Here is a 22,407-nt window from a genome sequence, read left to right on the forward strand (position 1 = left end):
CAAACCCAAATGAATAATATAAATGTTGGCAACTTGTAAATCTTGAAGGTTGTTTTGCATTCAGAAATCTTTGCAGAATGTGTTTCATTAAGCTTATTTATGTGACTGTTGTAGTTAATTGTGAAATATAATGTTTATATTAGCTGTAAATAGATTGTACTATTCATTTAAATATTTTGTTCAATTAAAATTTTTACCTGCCGTTTTTTTTATGTACCAGGCGTTGCGTGTAACCAAATCCAGCAGGGGGCGATATTACATAATTTTTCAATGCCACAAAGTGTATGTCTACCTGATTGTATTTATGTGTGTGTGTGTGTGTGTGTGTGTGTGTGTCAGCCATCAAATTTGATGCCTTATTACAGACATATAGATCATGTGAATGTTTGTGTTTGAGAGTTTCAATAAGATGTTTTTGTTTTGTCCCAGTTGAGGCGCTTCGTTCCCTGCATCGTCGGTAGTTGGATATCCACCTCGTCCTCGCTGTCATCTGATTCTGCACTAGTGATGTCATCCTCCTCTTCCTCGTCATCCTCCTCTTCATCTTCTTCCTCGCTGACCTCCTCCGCCGCCGCCTGAGGATCCTGCAGATTCTGAAAAAATCAGGCGATAAGTGACTACCCAGAAGTTGTAAAAGTAATAAGCCTGATGTAAAAAACACAACAGGTCCACATTTTCATTTAATTTTAAAGCCATCCCTATTCAGTGTATTTAGAACCAAACTTTACCGGCTGTCATTTTTCTCCCCTTCACTTACCTCCATGGGGTTGACGGTGATGGAGAGGGCCGAGTTGTCCCAGGTCCCATCTTCCTCTTTGCTGGTCTCAGACAGCCTAACTTCCTGCTGGTGGCTGAGATGGATACGGTAGATGCCTAACACCACCACCACCACCAGGGCGGCGATGCATATCACAATGACCACCGCGGCTGCACTCGGCATCCCTGGCAATGAGATAGATGGCAAACACAATTCGAGATTCAGAATAAAGTCCAATTCAGCAGTGTAAACTTGTCCATAAGAACCCCTCAGTAAACAAAAAGGGCTGGGACTTTTTTTAATTGTATTTTTTTATTAATTTTTTAGACTTTTTTTTAAAGGCTATTTTGGCTTTATTAATTTTTTAAGCTTTTTTAAAGCCTTTTTTTGGGCATTTTTGTTACCTTTTTTTAAGGACTGGGATTTAGGTTTTCTTTCTTCTTTTAAAGACTTTCTTTTCTTTTAAAGGCTTTTTTTTGTGCTTTAAAAAAAACGTTGTTTTTAAAGGGCTGGGATTTTGTTTTTTTTCTTTGTCTTTTTCTTTATTTTTGTAGGCTTTTTTTAAAAGCCTTTTTCTTGTTCTTTCTTTATTTTTGTAAGCTTTTTTTCTTTTTCTTTATTTTTTTAGGCTTTTTTTAAAGGTCTTTTTTCCTTTTTCTTTTTTAAAGGGCTGGGATTTAACTTAAGGCTTTTTTAAAAAAATGCTTTTTTAGGCTTTTTTAAAAAAAAGGCTTTTTTTTATTTTTGTACGCTTTTTTTCTTTTTCTTTATTTTTTTAGGCTTTTTTAAAGGCCTTTTTTCCTTTTTCTTTTTTTAAAGGGCTGGGATTTAACTTTAGGCTTTTTTTTTTTTTTAACTGGTGTGCTTGTGGACAAAAAAAATCGCATTAGCCTTGTCTTGTATAGACATAGAAAGCTGTGATTCAGCCTTTTTTCCCCTTCAATATAACTAATTTCCATCCATTATTTTGTTGAGGGTCACATGGAGCTGGAGCCTGAGCGAAAGGTGGACCATCGCCTGCTTGCCAGTCATTTCAAGGTCAAATACTGTATAGAAAGAGACAACTATCCATTCTCGTATTCACATTGTCACTGAGTAGGAGTTGAACCCATGCTGCCCACACAGAAGTGATCTGAGCAAACCAATATATTAGTTCTAGTTGGTGGCTAAATAAAAGTTTAGTGAGAAAAGTTTGGACCCCTTCACTAAAATTTTAAATGCAAAAGCTCATAAGACTGTGCAAAGTTAATTATATTTCTATCAAAGGCCAAAGCCATTTTTCACCAGACTACAATCAAGATATACTGTGTTCATTTAACTCTGGTTGCTATGCAGCCCACAGCTGCAAAAATAGAGCATAAATTATCTTTAGTAACGTTCTCACAACAACAACACCACATGGAGGTCGCTTCATGATCTGAAATGTTTATTTCTCATGCTCTGATCTTTATCCTTCTGAAAGAGCATAACATTTATGAATCTGGCCTCTATCCTGCTAATGCTGTTGCTGTGTGTGTTTATTAGGAGCCAGGCACTTCTCAGATGATCATTTACTTGACTTTCTTGAGAATCCCACCCTAAAACTAATGACTTTCAAGGCGCCATACTTCATGCAGCCTCTTTAAGGCAAGTAGCACACATTTTGCACAAACAGACATACTTTGCCTGAATTTGCATTTGGGCTAAACAATTACAGTAATTTCTGGACTACAAGCCGCTACTTTTTTTCACTTGCATTCGACCCTGCGGCTAATACAAAGGTGCAACTTATCGATCAGATCACAATGGGGCGCACTATAAAGGAAGCACGAGAGCGTCAGGCAGAGCAAAACAAAGCAAGTGAGCCCAAATACAGTAGTAGAGACAATTTGCGCCCTCATTATGGAAAAGATTTAGCGGGAACCCGGTGCGGTAACATTAAAAACACCTGCGGCTTACAGTCAGGTGCGGCTTATATGTGTAACAAACTCGAATATTCCCCAAATTCAGCTAGCACGGCTTATAGTGAGGTGCGCCTTGTTGTCCAGAAATTACTGCAACTGAATACAAATCATAATGTAGTAGAAAGCAATTTTCAGATTACAAAGGCTGAAATTTGAAGGGAAAATGCTTCATTTACTGTACACATTACTAACATCTATACTATTTTATTCATATAGTACAGTTCTGTTACCAATAACTGACTGCCCACTTTGGCCCTCTGTCTGACCTTCTTTTCTGTCCCTCTTCCCTTTGAAACATTCACACACAAGCACGCACACACACACATACAGTAGCACTCTGATATCTGCAGTGCTAAGTAGAATCCATTGGGGTCTGATGAATAATTAAACCTCATGTGACAGCACAAGACCAATGTCTCGCCATGTTCTCTTGACTTAAGAGCACTTGGATGCGCCTCTCCACTTTCCCCTGCATGAGAGTCGCAATCTGATGAACAGTCTGACAAGGAAGTAGAAAGTCCAACAGACTTAACTATGTTAACTGTGTGGAAAAACAGCAAAAAAATAACTTCACAGGATAATTTTACTGCAGTGCAGTGGTTTGGAAAAAAAATAAATAAACACAAAACTCAATTCAATTGTTTGCACTTTTTAGTATGTTACTACTAAGAGTATTCTTTGGGTAAATAATTTAAAATAAAAGGGTTAAAAAAATATATATTTTTTTTTAGGTATTATCATATTCGGATTTTACACTTGATTCTCTTTAAAATAATATATAATACATGGACGTACCTAAAAAATTGACAAAGTTACAGACATTTCATGTTGGCAGGTTGAAATCCCTAGTTTTGAGAAAAACGGGTTTAAAGTTTTGGCCTTTGCATCTTTGAAATGTCCATAGCAACCAGTATCTTGGGAAAAATATGTTGACCTGACATTTTCAGGAACTGTTAAAAGATCACGGGAAAATCAATTCCAATAACAGGTAAGGCCACCGTCTGAGATTTTAACCCTTTAAAAAGTTTCGGAAGTTTGACCTCTCAACAGATGAAATCAGTCTCAACTTTGAAGATCACATTGAGCTTACAATTCATCTTCTGGGGCATCATCACACAATGTTTGGTTCTTTTAGTGTTGCTCCTTGTGGTATTTTCTTGTTTAAATCAGGTCATGTTACCGCAGTTGGAAATTTGAAGTCATTTTGTGTGTATTAAAAGATTATTTGCCGTTTAGTGTGGTCTGTGACAAGTTTAGGATAACTTATGATGAATGTTATGTTTCAAATGCATTTGGTCATAAATAAAAAAAGAATAAAATGTTATGATGGTTTGACACAGGTTAACCCCCCTCCCCCCTTCCCCAACGTAATACATAAGGAACACAACACTACAGTACAGTACTGTATTTACAAGTCACTCCATATGTGCTGTGTGCATTTTGGGGCGGGGAAACTCGCTTTGGGATTTTAATTTCATCCCACTTAAAATAGCATAAGTGAACATTGTTGATGATATTCTGTGACCCAGGCAGACAGTTAATTTGGGACTCGTCGATGAAGTGGCGTGTCATCTTTCATAGACGCTGTCTTATGATTGAAGATATCGAGGAGTGATCAAAACAATACATAACATAATTAATACATTAGACTACATTACATACAAGGCATTGCCGCACTTCACAACTTTAATTACACTCATCCCAACTCATTGTCACTCTTCTCTGGTGTGAGCTGCTTGAGTTGAGTTTAAAAGTAGAAATAGACTCATTAATCCATTTTGGTTGGGAGCACATTACTGCGTTTCTTCTATTAGAACCGGGAGCGCTTTATCGTTCTTCTACCTTTAAAGCCGGGAAAGCAAATACGTCACTTTGTTTTATTTGACAAATTTTCCGTCTCTTAGCCAATGAAATGCAACAGAATATACACGTGATGGTGACGTGGGCCTCATAGCATGTCCTGGAATTTTGTTCAATGAAGTTATGAAATAAATGACGATGATAGACGGCGAGCTGAGGACTTCGAACCATTGGTACCAGTCGACAGTGACATATTCTTAAGATATATTTATTTTATATGTCGACAATGAGGATGTTGAATATTTCGACGGCTTTGAAACAAAATAGACGAAGAATAATTACCACTTGATTCCCAAGGCTATCACAACTGATGGTAAATATACCCGCAGATGTATAAATATATATATATATATATATATATATATATATATATATAATAAAGGTTGGTGTGAAAGTCACAGATGTATCTCTCGCTTTAGGCCGTAATGGGTTAAAGGGAGAGATCCCGGAATTGAAGATGATCTGTTTGGATTACAAACCACATGATCTGATCAATGATGACATTCGCTTCTGCTCCAAGGTAGGATGCCGTGTTATGACGTGCGTTATTCTGTTCACTTCCGTGTCCAATGGTTACATTATGGTGTTTTTTGACTTTTTTTGGTTGCTATGTCTATCTATATAAAGTAATTGTGTGTGACATTTTGAGGCAGGTTTCCGAGACGCACTGCTAGCTAAAGTCGACTAAAAACATGTTGGCTAAAAATGCACTTTTTTCTAATAAATGCTTATTTTCATACATTTCTATTACAATTTTAATTTTTGTGCTGTTGAGAAATGAAAATAGAAACCTCAAGAAGGCTATTTTTGGAGACATCTCCAAATCGACATTTTTGTCCAAACGATCTATTTTTGTGTCTAGCTCAAAACTAATGTTGCCGACATGCAGACCCTTTTTGCCGTGGGTCACCTATGTGATGCGTTTTTACACAAGCAGGCTTATGTTTCTGAAAATGAAAATCGATAAAAAAATAATAATAATACATTCAATTGACAGCTCAAGTCAACACAATTTAAAATGAGATCGAAAGACAATACACAAGTTGGTGACGATGACATACCGAGCATTTCAAATGTGTTTTCTTACCTGAGATATGCTCGGGGTACAGCTCATCAATCATGGATGGGTGGTGAACTAACTGCATGTGCTGAGGCAGAGCCACGGTCTGACTGACATGTTCTTTGACCTCTGAACTGTAGAGTATGCTCACCTGTGGAAAGACAGAATACATTGTTTTGGTTCCAGCCAAAAGAACAATAGTCCAAGTAGATACAGTATTACTTCACCTAGCTTTGTGGAGTCATGTAGCTAGCTAGCTAAAAAAAAGAATAACTCTGTCCTCTTTCTAGACCACTTGTTTTCATTAGGGTCATGGGTGTGTTTGAGTCTACCCCAAAAAGGTACACCCGGAACTGGTCACCAGCCAATCGCAGGTTAAAGACAACCAACCATTCACACTCACATTAGTACAATTAAGACAGTCAGGGGTGTCAAACTCATTTTTGTCACAGGCCATATCATTGTTATGGTGTTCCTCGGAGGGCCATTATGACTGAAGCCCAATAAATGTATGATCGCCCTATATTACCACTTATACGCAGCAAATGTAGATATACTGTAACTAGTTTCGAAATCAGAAGCCAGTAAATAATTGTTTAACTATTTTTCCATTTTATTCTAAAAGAGGGACTGTTAACAAAAATAAATAAAACTGCTTCAATATCTCATATCTCAGTGTTGTTAAAAGTGAAGACAATTTGCAAGTACCATGAAGTCAACGCACATGATGAAATGATGTCGCGGGCCAGATCTGGCACCCGGGCCTTGAGTTTCACACCTGTGATGTAGAGTCTTCAATTGACCTAACACGCATGCTTTTAGGAAGTAAAGAAAAAGCTGGAGAAAACCCAGGCAAGCAAAATGCATATACACCAGGTGGTGAGAGCCAAGATTCAAACCGAAGACCCGTCCATTGTGAGGCAGACTTTGTAACCACTGGTACACCATTGCTGGCCACCATGCTACCCAAAAGATACATGTACTATATATTGCTAAAATATTATTATTTTTCACTATGTTTCTTTTGGAACAATCAAACATGCAATATATTATTATTATTATTATTACAAATATTCTAAAATACATGGTGATTGGTTTCAAAATTCCTGTTTGTGCACAACGAGATGAACTAGTATGACAAGAAAATGTGAGTGTGGAATTTATTTGCTACGACTCTTACCTGCTGTCACACTCGATCTCAGTAGGTTAGATATAGAAACACAATAAATTTGCCACCCTGCCAGCATGTTTCTTCACTTATTATATTTCCTGCACTGACTGTGCCATCTTACAAAAGATACTAGGATTTCTTTATTTTATAGCTACAATAGCAAAGAATCAATAGAAAAGAAAATGCTTTAACTTTACATGAATATCTGCTTGATGTTAATATTTCCAAACTCCTCCTTTTAAAAATAGTTATTAATAGAATTTGTTTTCTTTTTCTGAAATCAATAATATGCAAAGGAAATTATTAATAATATGAGCAACAGATATGGTACATTTATACACGTTTACATTTACAACGGGCCCTTTGAGGCCAACCTTAACACAGTTATTGCCTGGGGAGAAAATTAGTTTGATAACCCTGCTATAAAGCATAAAGCGGGAACTCGACCTCAGAACCCAATTAGTAACTTTATGGCAGAGTTGTTCACATTTTAACAGAATGTGTCATCGATTTTTAACTTTGTGTTACTTTTAATGATCAAGCTAGCTGTTGTTGCACTGACCTCCAAGTTAAATTCATTGCTGGTGTAGCGTCCATTGAGCTCCGAACATGTGAGACGGAACCTTCTCTCTGTTAGGTGCGCTGGTCGCCAGCTGTAGAAACGCACCTCTCGGATCACATCTTCATAATTAGCCATGGAGTCCACACCTGGAGAGAAACATGAAAATAAACAGGGGGAAAGACTTTGAATGCTAACTGTAATTAAAATATATAATGTAAGGCATAAAGAGCACATAGGTGCATCTCAATAAATTAGAACACCAAATCCAATATTAAGATACTTAAAAGCTTCAGAAAAGGTCATGTCGTCGCTGCTATGTGAAAAACACGTCCATTTTTAATTTTTACTTTTATTTAACTTTTACGTTATTGGGAAGAAACTGAATGCAGACATCCCAAAAACGTTTAAAAAAAATGGATATAAGTGTTTTCACATATTAGTGATGATATGCTTGTTTCATAGTTAAAGCCATTCTAATTTCTTGGTGGTACTATTTTGTCAAAATTATGACATTTATTAAAAATGCTATTAAATAAATATGAATTATTATTAATATCAACTCTAAAATAAAAGTGTGAGTTTTTGTTGACAAAAACTGCAACATAATAAACGCTATGATGTGACTAAGACAAATAAGTATTATCATCCAAAAGACGAAGACTAAGACTAAAATCAAAATGGCTGCCAAAAACACCACTGCACCTCTCATTGCAAAAAGGACTGTAGAAATGTTAAGAAAAAAATATTGTAAAAGAAGAAAATTATTACTTCAAATAAGCAAAATTATGTGCCATGAGAACAAGAAAACTTTACTTAAATGTACCTGTAAGATTTAGAAAAATAAGAAAATAATACATATCAACCACTGCGGGTCTTGAAAATAGTATTTTCAGACTAAAAACAAGTAATGTCGACTTTTTTCAAGCTGTAATAAATATAACTATTTTCTTAAATTACATGAGGATTTTTTTACACTTGGATAACTTAGCTTAAGTGTCAAGCAGGGAGGTAACAGGTCCCATTTTCTTTGTCATGACCCAGCCAGGAATTGAACCCATAACCTTCAAGTCTGAGGGTAGGCACTCTACCACTAGACTACTGAGCTGGTAGTGAAGGATGGAAAAATTTGCTTAGTAAATATAACGAAATGAACCATGTTGCACTCGTCTGTTTTCATACTTGTATTTTTTTTCCCTTTTATCTTACTACTAGATTATGCAAAATCTTAAAATAAGAAAACTCATGAAATCGAAGTTCAGGGCCTTTGATGTTGGTTAGTTGTCATCTTAAAATGTGGAAATGCTTGTTTTAATCCTCAGTACTTAAAACTGTCTGTTAACACTCAATGCCAAGACTGCTTGATCAAATAAGATAATTAAGTAATAAGTATCTTAAAATAAGCACAATGATCTTGCCTGACAATTTAATTTTAAGTAAAAAATAACTTGTCAAATCAAAATAAGCAAATTTAGGTTAAATTTAAGAAATTATTACTTACTCAAGATTTTAGTTTTTGCATTGCTGAGGTGTGGCATGTTGAGATGTTGATAGAGGATGTGGTTAATGCACAAGTGTGCCTTAGGCTGCCCACAATAAAATCCCACAGTTCAGTTTATGAAAATTGGGTACAAAAACAAAAGTGCTTTTTATATTTTTTATTGCATATAGAGGACATATTCACTACACAAAGTGATATATTTCATGATTTAAAAAAATCATTTTGATAATTAAAGCTTAGTGCTAACAAAAAACCCAAATTCACTATCATTCAAAATTAGTTTTAAAATAGAAATTATAGGCAGGGATTGCTCTTCTGAAAAGTGTATTCCTATGAATTGAATTAATCTTTTTTTTTTTAAAAACAATGTACTTTTCCACAATAACCAAATTCATTGAGATTTGAGCGGAACCACCTCACACATGTTCAGGGCAATTGATGCACCTTATGTAACTAACCATATACGGACATCCCAGATGTGGAATTAGTGGCATCCAGATGTTTCCCAAGCAGAATGCTGCGCTGCAGTTGGAGTGACTCCTGGTCAGGCCTCAACTCTTCACCCAACACCAGGATGTCACAGTAGTCCAAATTGTGAATGATCTCCTCCAGAATTCCTTGTCTTTGGTCTACATAAACACACACAGACGCAGCTTTTGAGCTCATGTGAACTTGTGAAGCAACACCTACTGTATAATTGAATACATTCTTGATGACAGGACTATTTGCACATTTGGTGAGATTCTGTCACGCCGCGTTGAGGCTTTCCTGTGAGAGGTCCATACACATTCTGAACAGCCAACAGCACAAACTGCAACGCGGCGTATCCTAGATGTCTACACCAATTACTCGTGACACACACACACGCACACACACACACCCACAGTGTCTTAAGAGGCTGTTAAATGTGTAAAGCTTGCTTCCCACTCTTGGGAGGGGACCGTGAGGAAGAGGGCTGGGTCATGATGCAAGTACTTAGACTAGCAGTAAGACTGTGATTACCGCCTCAGGGGACTCGTTACCACAGCAGCTTATGACTGTGTGTGTGTGCGTGTGTGTTTACGTTTAGCTTGGTCATAAGAGGTGAAGCAGAGAATAGGGGATGAGTGAGCAAAAGTCATGATACACTTGTTGTAAATGCTGACTTTCAAATTGAATCCAACACCACCATTTGTGGGCATGAATTCAGCCGACTTGATTCACTGCCAAGAGAGGTGGCGCGCGAGAGGCGCAAAGTTCTTGACATGACAGAAGAAGAAACGGATTTGCTGGAGTCCATGCAGGAGGCCGAAACTTTCAATGTATGGAATTGCAGAAAGGTCGCCACAGGCGGATGATGTCAAGTTGGCTAAGGAGATCACAGATCTGTGAAGTGACCACCATACAACCCGATCATACATGTCCGTGTGTATTCTATATATATATATATTTTTTTGATTCCTAATATGTGGTGTCCTTTGTATAATATTTTGTGTTTCACGTCATATGAGTAGTGTCTGACCTTGGTTGAGGATCATTGAGGAGGCTTGTATTTGATTTCCATGTACTAATCTTTGAAGGTCAAAATGAACTATTACGTGAATAGGTACATTACCGAGGAGTAGTCGTGCTCAAAATCCAGTAAAGTGGTCTCCTGTCCCAAAACACTTTCTTCTTTACCCAAGCTTTGCTGAATTCTCATCTTTGGATTTAGCACTGAAGAATTTGGATTATCATGGCTCTGAGGATGAGTGCTTGTTGTGCTTTGTGAGTGTCCAGATCTAGTGTCTGGGTGATCACCAAATCCCTCATAGCAGCTTTTCCACAAATGTGATCATAGATACCCCCTCATCCCTCTTCAGAAAGTTACACATGATAAGCTTTTCTCATCTGGATCTGCCTTCTTGATTTATTAGTCCCTCACTTTTAGCATTCTGAGCATCTGTTCCATGCTTTGGACATGGTCTTCCATCTTTTTAATTCATCCCCTGCTTCCATCATTCCTTGATTAACACCGGCAAGCTCACATTTAAATGTCAGTTATTGACGTGTGTCTTTTGTGAAAGCCCCGTATCTCCTCCGAAACTTTTATCAGACCTGTGTCATAGCTAGCCTGAGGATTAGCACTCGCTTTAGCATCCTGTGTCAGAGAGCCTGTGTCTTTGACCCAAGTATAAGTTTTATCGTTCCTCAAACCTTTTTTTGGGGGGGGGTTACTCTCTTCTAAATGTAAAGTTTACTCTGTTTAGAGTGGGACCAAATATAGTCTTTTTAGATTAAAATTGACTAAGTTAAGCAAGTGTCATGAAACTTCCCAGGGAAATAACGAGAGACTGCTGAAGTCACTTTGTCCTGAAGGACTTTGAGGCAAGGGTATGAATGGCGACTAAATGTTGAGTACAATTATGAGTTAATAAATGAATTAAGGACCTTGGCTGGCCTTGAGAAAAAGACTCAGACTAAGCCTTGAAAAGAATTCCGAGATGGAAAAGTGAAATGAAGCAGCGCCAAATCTGCAGTAAATGAACGACATGGAAAGTAACCGAGAGGACAATGAATGATTAAATGGGTCTAAAAGAAATTGTTTTGCATGGCCTTAAAAAGATTTTTCCTTTCAGTCTCATGAGAACACAAGATCTGCTCATTAGGGAACTTCATCTTGTGTGTCCCCAACACATTCTCTCTGCTTCGCCCCTTTCGTTCCAACGGATTCTTTCTTTGGCTTCCAACTAATCACTTTCCCCAGCTGCCGGTTCTATTTCACTGGCAAAAAGAGCTCAACTCCTCCAACCTCTAAAGCACTACAGTGATGTTCCTTTCTGCTCTGCTTCCTTCACTGCATTATTCACAATGGAGGGCTCAGACCTCCCTCTCTCTTATCTCCTCCTAATTAGCTCTGGGCCAGGCCAAATCGGGATGTTCCCGCCACAGTGGTCAGGGACAAGAGGATTTAAATACTCATTTTTCAATGGTTTAGGTGAGTGATTCTTGGAGCTGGTCGGCGCAGGTCTCACATCAGCACGTGAGAGGGTGTACTCTAAGTGGAGGAGCTCATGTAGACTAACCCGTGTCCCCAGGGGTGAGCCCTGTAAAGTGCTGCTGCAGGAGTGACTCAACATAATGGCAAGGCAAGCAGATATGCATTCAACAACAAGACATTTCGCTTAAACTGCAGTTTACTGCTGAAACGATTTGGCTCTCATCCTCAGCTGCAATCAGTACTACGCCATGACTACTAGCTTTGTTGTAATTATATTGTTACGGCAGTCATTTTGATATTGCAAAACAGTACATACCAGTACAGATGAAATTAATACAGTAAATAAATAATGCTAATAATACAGTACAATCTTTCAAGGGGCACAAAGACACGTAACAGTATTTCATGGGTAATTAAACTTTTATCTTTGTGTGTGTGTTCCCGGTATTGAAGATATGCTTTGGTGAACAGATGGTGCTTGAGGAGCTTCCTGCAGCATTTAGGCGGATGCTTGCAGTTTGAGATGGACTGCAGCGAGCATCAGACGAGTCTGAACTTGACAGGAAATTTACAGGGAAATTGGTTAAGATGTTCAGGAACAGCATGGAACACATTAATGCTCAAGTCTGCCACGATCTGCAAGCCAGTTTTAAGTCGTATTGGACTGAGAAGGTGCCAATCAAGAAAGTAAGCCTTGCTTTGAAATAAAAAAACTATTAGCTTGAGTAAAAATTGCAGCTGCCGACATAGATAGATAAGCCAAATGCTTTGTGGACAAAGATTTTATGGCTTGACAAAACAAAGATTGAACTATTTGGCCGCAGTGACAGTGGTTGAATGCAATTTGCTGTGTATTGAGTTCAGAAGTTGATGTTAATGCCAACCTGATTTTTTCCCCCAGATTTGATTTGTAGCAGATTTTAAAACATTTTAAATCCAACATAAACAATCACGTTCTCTTAATTTTCTATACCACTAATCTAAATTAGGGTGATGGTTGAATTCGAGCTTATCCCAGGCGACTTTGGCAAGAAACAGAGTACTACTACATTGGAGTGGTGGCTAGCCAATCCCAGAGCATAAAGGTCCCTTCCAAAAATATTGGAATGACAATGTAAATTCCTTCGTTGTATACTTTTGAACCAGGTTGGATTTTTCAAAGAAGTACAGAGATGAGCCACAAATGTTTTAGAACAACGTTTTATGGACTGATGAGACCAGGATTAACGTGCGCAATGGAAAGGCCAAAGTTTGGAGAAAGAATGGACTGTCACAATGGGAGCAGCAGAATGAATTCTGAAGTCTACAAAACTATTGTCAGTCAATTTACAGAAAAAATCATTTAAACTAATCACAATAAGCTTCAGCATACAGCATAAAATAACCCAAAATACACTGACAACACAACTAAGGACTTGATCAGGGGAAGAAGTGGAACACTGGCCAAACTAATCACAGGACCTTAACCCAACAGAGCATGCATATTACCTCCTAAAGAGGAGACTGAAGGGAGAAACCCCCAGAAACAAACACAAATTGAAAGAGGCTGCAGTAAAAGCCCACAAAGGCATTTCAAATGAAGAATGCAATGCATCTTTGTCAATTATTGTGCTGTGTCATCAAAATGAAACCTCTGCCTCCTTCAGCTAAATAATGTGATGAGATTGCACTCTATTAATTACTGTTGTAAGGCCCAGTCTCCATCCGTGAACATTCACCCATCCTGAATCCTCTATAAAAAAACAACAGTAGCTGTCACAAGCATTGGCTGATAAATAACTGACGCTATACCTTTAAGTGCAAATTTGTTAGTGGGCATGTAAGACTGTGCTGAATGTCACATTTGATGTTACGGTATTGTACCTGTGTTATGGGCAGCAGCTTCTCCTCTGGTGACCGTACTGATGATGTGGAGCTGCTGGAAGAGTCGAACACCTTCAGGCCCCCTGAGGTCGGAAGCCGGTCGACTCTGTCTTTCTAATCCGGTGATGGTTATCATGGGCTCGCTGGGCTGAAGCACCATTACGACTGCCTCAATGTCAGGGATGGTGATGCAAGTGTCTTCGCCAAAACACCTGCAAATGAGCCAAGAGAAAAGGAGTAATGAGGAAGGATATCTGGCAAACGAAGAAAATGGTAGAAACCAGTTCATGCAAATTTTCAGTGAAGTCAAAGGGCAATCTTTTTACTTGTTTCAGTAGTGATCCAATAATGAGTCAAATTTAAACAGGTATCTCTGATACCATCTGATACCGATTTTTGTACAAATGTGTTTGTTTTCATCTCGCCTCCTGTTGCACAAGTTGTATAAAGTTGTTAGTAGATGAAAGTGGAGCAAGATTGAAGTCTTCAACACCAATATGAAACTGCTAGTTTCAGATAAATAAACACATTTTCATAATAGGCTGTATTGACTGAGCAGTATTTTCTAAATTAGAGTTTTAAAAAAATCGCAAGAATCGACCGATTTATATCGGGAATAATTAATTAATTCACACCACTAATTATTATTATTTTTGTTTCATTGTTTTATACAAATGTATTTAGTTGTATTGATTTTCATTATTGATACTATTACTCCAAACTCAGCTCATGCAGCTATTTGTTCAAGCATGTACAGTGTTTATTTCAGTACTTATTTCATAACCGTGTTTATTAATTTAAACTCCTCCAACAGCAACAGTGCTCAGCTCTGCTTAAAGCTCCGCATTTGTTGCCCGCAGCGCAGAAGGAATGATACGATGCTCTCCTCTTCTGTCCACCTCTTCATAAATGCTTCATATTCTGTGTTGTGGTTTAACCTGAAGTGATTTGCAAATGTTTCTTGTGCTGCAAAAAATCTTTACCATTTCCCCACAAAAAACACAACAAAACAAACCAAATCCTGGCTCTTTGTGGAGCTGAAATAACTCCACATAACTCTGTTTGCGCTTTTCCATTATGCTATTGGACAAAGTCAGACTGAGACTTGAGTGACTGACAAGCAGTGTGATGTGTCCCTGGGATTGGGCATCAAGATCCTACCCAGGCAGAAGAAAAAGTAGTTTCCACCAAGCGTGTATCATTTAGACTAGTTCTTAATGGTTTAATTTCTCTCCATTGTGTTGACTGAATTATCAAAAGAATCAATATTTTGAATTGAGAAACAATGTTAGAGCAGAAAGATCTGGTATCAGACGTACCCATATTTAAGTATTGATCACAACATTTCAGGCCCTTGGGTGTGCACTCACTCAGCAATATTAACAATGTATTTATTTAGAAATACTTTCTTCTGTGAGGAAGTAGAAGAATCATTTTAGCTGTATGTCTGCTTTGTCTTTAGTTTGTGGTACAAATACGGGTTAAGCTGAATTCCAATTTCAGTCCCTGAAAGTACAGTCGTGTATGAATGAATGGACTCGGGGTAAACCATTGGCAAGAACCTGAAGGGCATGACTTTAAGGGATCTATTTTCGTTCCCAGCCCAAGTTTGGTGCAAAGTGCAGTCTAACTGTGCATATGGGTGGAGTTTTCGTTCTTTTGGTATTTTCGATGACTTTGTGCTGGTGTGGAGGCCTCGGAGCGCAGTCAACCCAAGTACGCCGGCCTTGGCATTGCAGGAACAGAAAAAGACTCACTGGGGTGTGTGCATGACAACGGCAGATAAACTTCAAGATCTCCCCTGGTGGATGTTGTGATGTGGGCATTTTGAAACCACCTTGTACCCACGACGTGTGTGGGACCAACCCGTCCCGCCACACCTGCGCACTCCTCACCATCCAAACCACTCATTATTGTACCACAAGGGGGTGATGCATTAAAAATATATTTAGGATAGAAACATTGTGTCTCAATCCTGCCACAGTTGTCTGGGGCTTTCCTTTTTTAAACTAAAAACCAGTTTTAGGGCGTTATGTAATCTCTTTTGTTGAGGACAAGTCTGTAAAAGTGTGTGTGTGTGTGTGTGTGTGTGTGTGTGAGATGGCTGGGGGAGGTACAATGATGCAGTGAGCCGAATGCTGTGTTGGCTCGCGGAGCTGAAACATGAACCTGGAGGAGGTCCAACTCAATTATAAGAAAATATAACAAGGGAGCCTACAACAACTGTTCCCAGGATTAGCCCTTGTTACCTTACTTTGCAGTTATTAGAAATCAAATAAAACAAATATAATTTCTTTTGGAGAAATTAGGAATTATTTAACTGTTTTTTTGTGTGGTGACCGCTGATTGGTTCATGGTGGGAACCTCTCATAGTACAAGTCGCTAGGAGAATCTGTCTCTTGTTTTGGGCACTAGATGGGCTATTAAAGCTAGACAATATAACATACATTGCCAATAGTATGAGCATCAGTACACAAGTTCATCTTTTAACAGGAGTGACTGTCACCTCCGGATTAACGGTTCCTCACCTCTGCTTTTCACAGTAAACAACACAAACACGCATGGATGTACAAACACTCCGCAGTGACTTTTGTTAGAAGAGTGGTGTGAAAAATGGTATTTGAGTTCCAAGTGAGAAGTTTGAGTTTTTCTATTCATTGTGTTATCTTCACACACAGCACACAGTGTTGCCATGTTTTAACGCACAAAGACAATTTGAGAGCCTGAGATCTGCAATAAAAAAAAAGCCTTCATTCGAGTAGAAAAAAAATCCAATACAATGGAGGTATAGATGATGAAAACTCAAAGAAAAGGAAAACATGTTTTGTACATACTGGACAGTAGTAGAGATGCGAAGATGTCGCACTCCTGGAGTGGGAAACTGACGAGAGTTTATGTAGGAGACCTTCCGCACTGCAACGTTCATGTTTTCTAAGTCGTCTCCCTCCATCACCAGGATGGACTGAGCTGGGTTGAAGTGAAACTAAGAACACACACAAACACATTGTAAGTGATGATTAGTATGACAGCACAACTAAATGACGTGCATTTACTCCCCCCTCCCACAGTATCAGGCACAAACACGTTTGAACAGGTGACAAAAAGGTCAGGACTATTGGACAAGAATGTTTACCCTTAAAATTCCAGGTGAAGCATTAGATCACAAAAGCAAAGCTGTGATCTTCAAATGCGGTCGGAGGGATACGACTGAAGGAGACCTGCAACTATTTTTGAAGAGATGAAAGTGCTACACACATTTAATCTGGAGGGATTCGATCGATAAGACAAGCTACGTCATGAATCATCATAAGGAGGTTCAAATTGCTTTGTTAGCTTCCTAGCTGAAAACAAACAGAGGAACATGCTTATTTCATTTTCAAAAAAAACAAACATTCAAAGGCAATTAGTATTGCAGCATCATAGTTCACATGACTGATTTTTTAGCCGTTGCCACGCGAGTTCTTTGACATTTCTATTTATGAGCTTGACCAGTGAACAGACACAATTCTGGTTAACAGGATCATGCTCTAGCTCCATATGTGACCATTAAAAGGATAGAGACATAGAAAATGGATGGTTGAAGTTGAAGAAAGAAAAAAAAAATCCCTGAGGATTTGTAGGATTGTGTGCAAATTGAACCCAGAAAACCTGAACTGTATAATTGAGACCATTTGTCCTTTAAAATTCACACTGTCCCTGTTTTGACAGCAATTGTCTATAAAGGTTTGGCACCTGACAATTTGGTGACAGAAATTAGACTAGAATTTAGACCAGGCAAAAGCAGGTCTAAGTTGTGGCGCAGGTGGTGTAATGCAATTCTGGTAGATGCGGGGTAAATGGTCTCCAAGTGCGCACTCCACAACAAAGTGGAGATCTTCTTGAAGTCCCTTTTAAATGTACTTTGCACACGCCAATCTCCTGCATCTACATGCCATGTAGACCATGCGTCTCTTTCTGCGTTGAATTTAAAGAGAATGAGGGGAGCCACTTCCATTGGCAAACAATAGGGTAGTTTACAATTACGCCCAAACTACTATTTTTTTGAACAGCGCACAGCGCATGGACGAGGCCAGTTAATTTTCGTACAAGGAACACAGGCAGGCGGCTGAGGGAGTGTATTCGTACGAGGCAAAACTTGTGAACTGACTCGCCATTTCACCATAAATATACTTAACAGACGTATTATGGTTACAAGAAACCTCTGCTGCTTTGGTGTCTACCGATATGTGACTGGCAATGTTATGACCGGGATCGAATGAAGGGAGTTTCCAGAGGAATGTCTCCGCTGGGTTCAAGTAGTGATTTACGTGAAAAATGTCACCGAAGACACCTATATGAGCTCTTTACATTTCGCCGGTGGAAATGGGCCAGCAGCTGAAAATCCAGAATAAATCGATTGCAGGTATGTTTATTGTCTGCTTTCTCAGCATTAGCCTCGCTGCTAGCTGTCTGTTACAATATGCTAGCTACTATACATCATGGTGTAAATGCAAAAAAATACCTCGAGTTTACCAACGGAAGCCACTGCTGCTTAGATGTGACAATTGAATCAAAGTATCAGCGCTATAGAAGAACCCTATGCCTACAACAACATGCTAGTTGATCAGTGTCACAAGATGTGAGCGGTCACTGTGTCAACACGCCACTTTAACAAAAGTAACTAGATAGAAGTAACAACCCAAAGGTAGGCTTAAAATCTTCAAATGAAAATCGTAACTTTAATGTGTTTCGTTTTGTGAAAATTAGCTACCAACGCGATATTAGCAGTCATCTAGAGCAGTGGTCCTCAACCCTGGTCCTCGGGGACCGGTATCCAGCCTGTTTTCCATGTCTCCTACAGCCAACACAGGTGGGAATCGTTATCAGGCTTCTCCAGAGCTTGCTAATTAGCTGATGATATGAATCACCTGTGTTGGCTGCGGGAGACATGGAAAACAGGCTGGATACCGGTCCCCGAGGACCAGGGTTGAGGACCACTGATCTAGAGTGACCGGAGTTGCAGCAATGATCATACAATAAATCTTACCTTTCTACGAAAACGTCTTTCTTTCCACCCACTTTAAAGGTCGCCGTATGTCAACCACCGTTTAAGCTGTTCCATAGTGTGTTTGTCGATTGAACCATGTTGAAATTTCACACCTGGGACGTCGTTCTCTTCAAACGCGTGTGTCCTACGCTGTTATTTTGTCTGACTTATGCATATTAATGAGGAAAATGTTACGTCATTTGAGATCAACCCTATTGTGCAAATGTCCCCCCAAAAAAAGAAAACTCTACCCATGTTCTGTGTTTTCTGCTAGACTTGCGCTGGGCATGAAAATAGGACCCCTTGCGTCTTGTATTAGTTTAAATTGACTGAATGAAGAATGAAATTGATACTTGAATAAAAAATAAAGACTGATGGGTTGAGGATTTTGACCATTCAAACACGAAAAATAAACCCTACAGATTCACTGGACGTTCCCATTTTTAAGTAAATGAAAAACATGCAATATGGACGGATAGTTTTGTTGGTTCTCCTGCATTGACAATTTGAACATAGTTATTTGTGGCCAATCTTCCTTGAAAGATGGTTTGCTGGTCTGGGGATTTTGGGCTCTTAGCAGCACCGTGGGGGTCTTCACACATTGCTATTCCTGCGTTATTTCCAATTCATTGCTCCCCTTTCTTGCCATCGTCTTCATATCCACTTCTGCAGTTGAATTTCCTTTCTCTTCACCTCCTCCAGTACATATTTTCTCTGTTATTGACCTCTCATCGTGCTGTGCCAGCCCTCTACAGGCCAACCAGATGATGTCCCTAAGCAGCACACAGAATCATGGGAGATGGCAGCTAAGAAAATAACGAATGCTTTTGTGGTTATGGTAAAGCAACTTAATATACAGTATATAATGATATACATGATAGAGTGTTATATTGTACGGTAGAAGGTTTTATATCATACTATGATAAATACCAGAGGTGGGCACTCCGTCAGTACTGACCAGAGTTGGGAAATCCAGGCCCAGAATGTAAAAACCCTAAAACAGTTTGGCTTTAGCCACAAGTGCTTCTATTCAACTGGCACATAAACGACAATTGTCTCCATCCTGTTGAGTAGAAGCACCTGTGGCTAAAGCCAAACTGTTTCACGGTATTCTACTTTCTAGGCCTGGATTCTCCAACCCTGGTACTGACAGGCGCTTTTAAAAAATGACTAAGCACCGACGGAAGTGGGTTTTTGTCTGTCAATGTAATCGTTGCTAACTGGTATCAACGGAATTCTGTGTTAGAAAGCCCACATTGTTGAATTATTAGTAGTCATTGACATTTGATTCATTGATTGAGTTTTTTTGTCTATGAGATTTTGTTAAGAAGGTTTGGATTGTTCTAGTGTTTTGGTTTTCTAAGTTTGTTTGTTATTCCAGCATGATAGCGTAAGTGTCAGAGGCAGGTAGCAACTGCCTAGCAACCAGTAACCAATTAAAAGTTGCCTTACCGTCTCTCCATCAATCAGGACTCAGTTTTCGCTAGCTACTAGCGAGTCCCTTCAGGGCCATCAGTGTGCAGAAAGCTGTCGTTTGGAGCACTCGCTTCATCCTCGGCATGATTCAGTGGACTTGACAGTTATCTATCTTCCGTTAATCATTTGTGCGTCCATGAGAAAGTAAGTTTATGTTGTGTTGTGTATTGTTGCTTGAGTAACTCCATCCAGTTTAATCACTTAGAATGGCCGTTTCAAGTGTTTATGTTGTACACTATAGCATACACGTATGCTTGTGTGTGATGGCATGCTATTTTATGCTATTACTAGTTTTGGCTAGTATGCACTAGTTGAATGATGCGTTTCATGTGAATGTGATTTTTTAGGTATTGTGTTTGGTTAGTCAACTACAGAACACAGTGACAATATAATGATGCATTTGTTTACTATATAATACTGAATACCAGTGGTGGTCATTTCATGGGGAGTGACGGTCATGACTGACAGGTGCCTGAGGAATGATGGGTGGACAGAATGCGTCTCTGTCTGTTGGTCATAAAATAATGGCGACGAAAGTGATGATTGAAGCGTGGTTAAAATAACATGACGGACTGACAATTACAGTTTGATTTGACTTGTAAAAATGACGGACAGACGATGACGGATGAGTGAATGACGGATTGGCAACATTTTGTAAAATACTCACCTCTGATAAATACAGTATCATAATATTGTACAGACACATTCACTCATTTGCAACGTACAGGGGAATCGATAAGCAAAATTGTCAGTCACGCAAACAAAAGATTCATCCTAATCAAATAATTGGGAACCGATTATTTTTGAGAACTTGTTACCCTCTGTACAGGTATGCGTACCTTGATGTTTTTATCCAGGCTTTCAAGGGAGTTGATGTCCAGTCCTTCTTTGCAAGCCTGTAGACAGGAAATTACTTTTTGACTCTCTATCTTTCCTGGTCGGATGGTCAATCCAGATAAGCTGCCTCTGAAGTACTGAGTAAACCATGGCTTGGTCACCTCACCACCTACACATGGACACACAGACACACATAACAAAACAGCTAATATTAGTCATGCTTAATTTTAAGTTCTGAATAACCAGTATGCAATGCCAAAAATCATTATATTAGAACTGATGTTGACCAGTCTTTAATTTGACAACTAAACCTAAAAACAAGCTGGAACTGAGCCAGAGTTAATCATATCAGCACTTTGACATAATTTCTATACATCATTATTTCGTGATAGGACACTGCATTATTGCAACTTTACTAACTTGGAGATACAGTTTTTTTGTTTTTTTGACACAAGGTTGCATTTAGCTTTAATAACTGGTATGAGCAACTGTGCTATGCTTCAGTTCACCTCTTTCAAGTGCTCCACTGAAGTGTATGCTTGAGAATGATGTGGAGAGCTCACAATTGGGACTTGAGGGGGTTGAGCACAGTATGTATTGCCTAGAGTGAGTAGATCTTTTAAGTCTGTCCTTTAAACTCCAAAAGACCAATACTGGCGATTGGTTCACAAAATGGTCAGGTTAACTGGAACATTTTAAACATAAGAGCTAGGTGACCAATTTGTATGCATGAAAGCCTTGATGTGCAAAAAGGGGTAAACGGTGTCAGTGAGCTTTAGATAACTCACTAGAGATGTCTCATTCTCCTTTCCCTACACCAGAAATAGATTCTCATTCAGAATCTCAGATTGCAAGTTTGTTGCCGTATGGATGAGAATATTCATGAGAGTTAAACTTGAAGCCAGAACTTTTAGAAGGCCATTACTTGAATATTCAAGGGAGAGGATATTAGCAAAATCACCATTGAATTGCTTGAACCTACACAGATTGTCAAGTAGCAGAACAAATCAACATTCAGTCTTGTTTGCAGGGATGAATGACAAACAATGTTAAGCCTTGCAAAGAGCAGTCAGGATAGTAACAAAAGCAATCATGGTCACCTACAACTGAAGTCAGGGCAGGCCTTAGCCTCATTTCAGCATTCTTCCCGGCACTTTGTCAGACATTGTCCAGCTTGACCCAGTTAACCCAAATTCCCCGTTGGCAGTGCAGGTTCATGTATCACTGCTCAGAATGATGTATCAGTAAGCTCAAAAGCTCAGTCTGTGCAGGTGGAGATACAGCTGACCACCACAAGAAACAATTGATCATACACTTCTTTTTCCTGGTGGGAAAGACTTTCGCTGTGTCGTACACCAAAACTTGCCGCATGTTTTCAACTGCTGACACTGGGTT

General features: G+C 39.0%; 1 protein-coding gene across 1 annotated transcript in view; it reads right to left on the minus strand.

The window, feature by feature from the left end:
- Positions 1–297: 297 nt before the first annotated feature.
- LOC147170673 (calsyntenin-2-like) overlaps positions 298–22,407 on the minus strand; it is a 206,819-nt gene continuing 184,709 nt past the window's right edge. Inside the window, exons 10-17 of the mRNA XM_086081054.1 lie at positions 21,015–21,181; positions 16,508–16,656; positions 13,674–13,885; positions 9,310–9,480; positions 7,354–7,499; positions 5,648–5,771; positions 758–942; positions 298–593 (exon numbers count right to left, since the gene is read on the minus strand). Of these exons, the coding sequence (XP_085937180.1) occupies positions 402–593; positions 758–942; positions 5,648–5,771; positions 7,354–7,499; positions 9,310–9,480; positions 13,674–13,885; positions 16,508–16,656; positions 21,015–21,181 (1,346 nt within the window). The 3' untranslated portion in view covers positions 298–401. The remainder of the gene's footprint in view (positions 594–757; positions 943–5,647; positions 5,772–7,353; positions 7,500–9,309; positions 9,481–13,673; positions 13,886–16,507; positions 16,657–21,014; positions 21,182–22,407) is intronic.

This window comes from Leptonotus elevatus, chromosome 7 (assembly GCF_054856555.1).
Source record: "Leptonotus elevatus isolate MCC_2025b chromosome 7, RoL_Lele_1.0, whole genome shotgun sequence".
Taxonomy (NCBI): Eukaryota; Metazoa; Chordata; class Actinopteri; order Syngnathiformes; family Syngnathidae; genus Leptonotus; species Leptonotus elevatus.